Below are 7092 nucleotides of genomic sequence, written 5' to 3'. Positions count from 1 at the left end.
CCTTGGCCGACTAGGTGAATATTGTTTTTTTTTTTCATTTTTTATTTATTTTGAATTAATAAATAATATTTTTATATTATAAATATTAATAATTAATAATTTTAAAAATTGGACCAAACCGGTCGATTGGACCGATGAGATCGGAAACTGGAAGTGGATCAGATATGTTATTGAACCGGTGAGAACCGACTAAAAACCGGGTGTATATTTATCGGGTGAAAAATATCTAACAAATTTATATCTGTTCACAAACGGGTGTAAATACATGTTATATTACACCCTTTTTAAATAAAAAACGAGTGTAAAATTAAAAAAAAATTGTTTATACTTTTATTATATTATTAAAATAATAAATAAATATTATATTAAAATGAATTAATTATTAATATTTATAATTTAATAATTAATTAAGTGTGCTACTCTCAAAGTCTCAGGTTCGAATCCTGCTAAATTCAAATTGCGTATTAAAAAAACATATATTTATATTTATATTTAATCGGTTTTAGTCGGTTCTCACCGGTTCAATATCACATCAATTCTAACAATCACACCAGACCAATGACCCGTCTAGTTTCCGATCTCATCGGTCCAATTGACCGGTTCAGTCCAACTTCTAAAACACTAATTAAAATAATTAATTATTAATATTTATAATATAAAAATATTATTTATTAATTCAAAATAAATAAAAAATAAAAAAAAAAACACTCTTCACAGGGTCGGCCAAGGGTTGGCCGAACCGCAACTAGAAAAATAAATGCTTCAAATGATCGTCCAACTATTGGACGAACCTTTACTGAAAATGGTATATTGGTATTTTATTTCCAGCTTGTGGCATATTAGTGCATTCTTTCCATATATGTGGCATATTAGTAAAAAAATTAGAAAAAAACATAGCTCAAATATACAAGTTATCATAATGAACTTGGTATCATTGACAACCTTTAGGAAATATATACTTAGATTTTTTCATCTACAACATTCTCTTAAAAGTCTTCATTTTCCCTCTCTTCTAAATGGGCAAACAAAAAAAGAAAACTGTAAGATAACCTTCTAGAATGACCTCAACATGGCAACACAAATATTGAATCATAATCACAAGAACTTTCTTTTCATATACATTTAAATAACCTCCAAATTGAAATTTCCATCTTCTGTTTACTTCAAACACCACAAATTAAAATTACTCATATTGCCTCATAAAATAAAGATATAGAATTAACAAATCTTAGGAAGAAAAAAACTGCAACAACAGCTACAAACATATAACATTTAAAATCCAACAATATTGAACATCATAAGATTGTTTTACATACCCTCTTAAACTATAACAAAATATAACATAATATAATAAATAAAGTGATGAGGATGATGATGATGAAGCATGATTAATTATGGCCCTAAACGATAGGGTCCATCAGCCATGTAATGACCATCCATATAAAGAGCTGCACTCTGTGGATGCAGTCCATCCATCACCATAAACTGCATGTCTTCAGATGGTTTCCAGTGCCTCTTTCTTTGATTTATAAACCAGTTATTTATTTGCTTCTGATCCAAACCTGTTGATTCAGCCAATGCCACCTTCTCCGATTCCTAATAATCACAAATGCAACAAGAACCGATGTGTCTGATCACTATAAGCAAATATTCTATTTTTAGACTTACTGAAGAACTGATGTATCTGATCATGACGAGATACATTGGTTCTTCAGTGAGTCTGAAAAGGATAGTTATTAGAGGAGTAAGGGTTTGGACATTTGGAACTTACGGAAGGGTATGGCCATTTGTAGTGCAATTCCCACCAGTTGAGTAGTTTTTGTCTAGCTTCTTTAGGGAGTTTTCCTTTCTTTTTCTTCTTGGAAAGTTCTTGTTTAAGGCTACTTAAGTAACCACTGTATTTCTTCAGGAGATGGTTTTTCAGTTCACGGTCTTCGGCGCGAGGATCGATCTCGGGAACTTGATCGGTTTCTCCGCCACTGTTCTCTTGTTCTTCTTCTGATGAACCAACTCCTTCATTTTTATCATCTGCCTCAACAATAATCAATAGGTCAGGCAACTTTTTTTTTCTCAAAACAGAATTAAATTATATTGTAAGCAATCCTAAACTAATTAATTCACTCTCATAGAACACTTTTTGAGGAACTAAATATAAAAACTTCGTAATAGAAATTATGTATTTAAATCTTTGAGTTTTGAAAATTACTTTTCAAAATAAAAACTCTAAAATTTTATCTTTAGTTTTGTTCAAGTACACCAGAAAAATCTTATATTACGTGAAAATTGAAACTAAAAGTAATTTATATATAAGATTTATATTTTTCATTTCAAAATATATATATATATATATATATATATATATATATATATATATATATATATATATATATATATATATATATATATATATATATATATTTTTCAAATGACAAAATTGTGACAGATACCTATACAACAATATTTGACTTGAGGTCGATTTAACAAACATCCATAGAAGATACTCTTTCTTGTACAATGGAAGAAGAAAAATATAAAAGAGTAAAAAAAGATAGCAATAGAAAGAAATATAGAAAAAATTAAACCAAATATATAGCCTCATTTTTTAAAGTAAAAAATGTAATGTTTATATTAAGTATAAACAAAAACTCATTTAATAAGTCTCCTTAAGCCTCCTGAGTTAGTAGCTGACAAGCCACCTGAATTACTAGTTATATATAAACATTAGATATTAGATGTAAGAGTACCCCGAAATTTCACTCATTCATCTTTTAAAATATAATAGTTAAACTATTTGATTTATGTTAGAATTTTTTATTTAATAAATGAATATGCATAATTTCACCATTTATAAATAAACAATATTATATCCGATTGCTCTTACACAACTATCAATCAAGATAGTTTAACAATAATTTTTGTAAAAATTATTATACTTTCTTATAATAAAAATTTACTTTTTAAATACATTAAATAAACAATGTGTTTCGGGCTATTCACAAGGCCTGAAAAAGTAACAAGTTACTACACGAGGGACAAGTAGACTTTCTTTTTCCACGTCACGGGTCATAAAATATCTCTCACATGCTTATCCCCACTTCAATCCAACAACTAAATCTCACGCCGTTTCACACGCGTGTAGTTATTGGGCATTCCCCCAAATTAAAGAGAAAACTCGACACTTCACATATATTCTAATCATTTCTCTTTCAAACTTCACTTTTCACTCTTTACGTTGAAGTATTAACTTTACACATCAGTCTCCTCTCCACCATATCGAAAATCGTGAATTATCGTATCAGACTTAAAAATACACTTGTTTTGATTTAACTCTAGTTCCAATACAAAACACAATACATCTTAACTATATATGAAATATACATCAAAACACAATTCTAACCAGTGCCCTCATGGCAATGGTTAAGACTTTAAAATAGTAAATTTATCTCGGTAATCTGCGTATTTAATACCTTGAAAATTGAAATATTAAAATTTCTATAAAATATTTTCTTTTTTAGGAATGCTTAACCATTGCCCTGAGGGCACTGGTTAGCAAGACCCCAAGCCTCAAAGTCTAAACCTAACTTAACATTTATACTATAAAATAGAATTTCCATTAAGTTTCTCGGATGGTGAATAACTTTAATCTAAAAAACATAAATGAAAATTCTATTTTATAGTCCAAATGTTGAATCACATTCGGACATTGATCCTTGTTGTACAACCACGTCACTATAACTTAATTTTTTTTTACAGAAATTTAACCGAAAAGACCAAATAAAATAATATAAGTAAAATTAAAGAACTAATTTATAATATTTTTTTGTTAAAAAGCTAAAGCGAAACATAAAATAAAATTAAGAGTGAATTATAAACTAAATATGCTTAAAGATAAAAACCAATGAAATATTTAAGACCGATTAACTCTAGTTTCAGTACAAAACACAGTATATTTGAATTATATATGAATTAAATAGATTGAATATTCAATTTATGTAAAAAAGTTTCTTATAATAAAGATAAAAACCAGAGTGATATTTAAGACTGAAAGGACTACAACTATGTGTGTTTGTCTTTGCAGCACAAAACCCAATGAATCCTTTGAAACTGTTAAACACATACTTAGAATCGGTTTTAGTCAGTAAAATATTGATTAACAAACAAACCCTAGGAGAATAATTTTGTCAGAAACTCAGTCAGTTCCTAGCTTGGGAAAAATAAGCCCAGCAGCATAAAAACACCAACGTGTGTATTTCGATTTTACCAAACAATAAAAAATGAATTTAACTATAAAAAATTCATCTACAATCGTGAAGAATGAACAGTGTAACCTCTAAAAGGACACTTACCAAAAAAGAAAAGAAAAACCTATTTTTTTTAAAAACATTTTCTTCAAAAATAAAATAAAATAAAATAAAGATAAGAATCTAGGATAGTAGAGATTAGGGTTCTGTAGATGAAGAAAGAAATATCATAAATTTTCTCTCTGGGTCCCTTTTTCTGCTCCCACGATTTGAAAGCATGTGAGATTTTTGGTCAAAATTTTCTGCATCTCTTCAGAAACACTTGAGTTTACGAATTTCAAGAACTTCACAACCCCTCACTCACACATTTATTCATACCTAGAAGCTAGTACTCCATAATCCACAATTAATTAATTAATCACTTAATTTCAGTGAAGTTAATTAATTAATTAATTAATTACTATAATATTAATATTAATAATAAAAAGATTACTCACCTGGGAAGATCCTAAGGGGTCCATTACAAAGCATATTTAGCTGAGTTTCAATTCTTCTCATGAAATCCATAGCTTCTTGTATTGGCCTTGTTAATTCTTCTCTATACTTCACAAGCATATCATAATATGCTTCCTATTAAAAAAACACACACACACAAAATATTTTTATAAATCTATATATTTTATTTTATATATAAAAAAATATTATCAAAATAATTACCATGAATTGGTCTAGTTCTGGATCTTTTGAAGATTCTCTTGAGTTAACTGAAGATCTTTGTCTTGCTTCAAACTCTTGCCTTGCTTCCACCATACGAGCCACCACTTCAGGTGGTGCTCCAATCTACACATATTAAAAAATAATTAATATATATCTATATATATAAAAAATAAAAAATTAGGTATATATATGTTTGATTAAATTATTATGATGATGAGAATCTTAGATTAAATTATTTTAAAAAATAATAATAATGATTGATAATAGTGAGTGACCTTTTGACAATCCATGTAAGCTTGTAAGAGACTAGAGTATTGAGGATGAGCAATGATTTTTGCTTTTATAGCTTCAGCTTCATTAGAGCTACTAGGACTTCCTCCTCCTCCACCACTTTGTTGATGATGATTCATAATTGTTTGTGGAATAATATTTGTTCTCATTAAATTAGGGTAATGAAAAATTGGAGTATGAAGTTGTGAAGTACTATTAGATTCAGTTTTCACAGCACTTTGTTGATGATGTTGATGTTGATGATGATGTACTTGTTCTGACTGAAAACAATTTTCTGATCCTCTTGATTGAAGATGAAAGGAGTTGTTGTTCATTGGAATCTGGTTATACAAGAAATTTGGCCTAGAAGATTGATTTTGATTTGGATTTGGATTTGGATTATTAATGTATTCTTCCATTTAACAAGTCTATAAATAAATACTCAAACCCTAATTTGGAAAGGTTAAGAAATTGATTGAAACCCTAGAGAGAAAACATGGTTGAGTTGAGATTGTTTATATATAATGAATACTATGAATGTTAAGGACAAGAAAACATAACACAAGTGTGGTTTTGTGTGTGTTGAAAGGGATCAAGAGGTTGGGAAAGTTTTAGGATGGTGAAGGTGTAGATTTTGGGGCATTGACAGGGTGGAGAAGATAGAAACCAGCAAAACCTTCACATGATGTGTTGTACGGAGAGAGAAAGAGAGAGATGGCTTTGTTCAAACCGGCAATGTCTTGGAGATAGGGGTGGTTGACAAGACTATGTTTTGTTGATGGAAATAAATGAATATATATATTTAAATATTATAAAAAGTTAAGTGTAACACCTAAAAATATTCGAGATGATAAGTGATTTCTATGAATTTAATCAGATGTTTTAGGTTTGAATTCAATTGTATCAATGTAGTAATTTAACTTCTTTTACTAGTATTAGTTTTACTCTCTAAAACATAGATATTTCAAATACATCCACGACATTGACACGACAATTCAGTGTAGATATCTGAGACAAACACAAATATATGTAAGTTTTTTCTTTTTTTCTAAAATATGAATCGTACATAAATTTTATTGTCTATCGTGATCTTATACAGTTCTTTATACAGTTGCGCGAAAAATATTTATAATTTTTAAAATAAAAAGTTAAGTGTAGTGTAGGTTTATTTTTTATATTTTTGCTTTATTTGTTAAAGTTAATTTTCTTTGCTTTTAAATTTCTGTAGTTTGTCCCCCTAATTGATTTCCCTTTTTGGGTTCTTGATCAATTGTTTATTACATGGTTCAAACGAAAAACTGTTGAGTGGTGTCATGTGTAGATTTGTATATTATTAATTGTGATTATAATATGTATTGAATTTAATTATACAAACAAGCTCTCACTTTCCAATAAGATTTATTATTTTTAATGTCAACAATCAAGTATTTTGTCTTTAACAACAATTATTTTAGTTTTTCTTTAGTGAAGTGCAAAGTACTTTTTTAATGGCCAATTTTATCATACAATAGGATTTGATGGGTGGTTCATGACATTTATTTACCATTTAATGAAATGATCCATTAAATTTAATCGTGAAATGTAAGTTTATAGGTCAATAAGAAGCGTTCAAGAAGAAGTGTTCAAGAAGACAAAATAGATTGCTTGTGTTCAAGACTTGAGATTGAATATTTCATCAAGGTATCTCGAGTATCAATTAACTTGTCTATATAATTAGATGCTCAAAGAAATTTCATCTCATTTGTTCTTAAGGTTCACAAACTTTCCTTTTGCATACTCTTTCATTTCATGGTTTTTCAAAGTGAAAAAAAAAAAACAAATTTTCCACTTTAATAATCAGTTAGCATAATAAGCCAACTAGTTG

General features: G+C 28.4%; 1 protein-coding gene across 1 annotated transcript; it reads right to left on the bottom strand.

Annotated features, from left to right (window-relative positions):
• Positions 1 to 1106: 1106 nt before the first annotated feature.
• On the bottom strand, positions 1107 to 5985 carry LOC131596448 (homeotic protein knotted-1-like). Its single transcript, XM_058869097.1, has 5 exons — positions 5234 to 5985; positions 4959 to 5081; positions 4739 to 4871; positions 1772 to 2028; positions 1107 to 1596 (listed from the first exon to the last, which is right to left on the bottom strand). The coding sequence occupies exons 1-5, from the start codon at positions 5645 to 5647 to the stop codon at positions 1393 to 1395; spliced, it is 1131 nt and encodes a 376-aa protein (XP_058725080.1). The 5' UTR covers positions 5648 to 5985; the 3' UTR covers positions 1107 to 1392.
• Positions 5986 to 7092: the final 1107 nt, after the last annotated feature.

Source organism: Vicia villosa, linkage group LG4, assembly GCF_029867415.1.
Source record: "Vicia villosa cultivar HV-30 ecotype Madison, WI linkage group LG4, Vvil1.0, whole genome shotgun sequence".
NCBI lineage: Eukaryota > Viridiplantae > Streptophyta > Magnoliopsida > Fabales > Fabaceae > Vicia > Vicia villosa.
The sequence above is the reverse complement of the archived record's forward strand: the minus strand, read 5'-3'. Positions and strand labels throughout refer to the sequence as shown.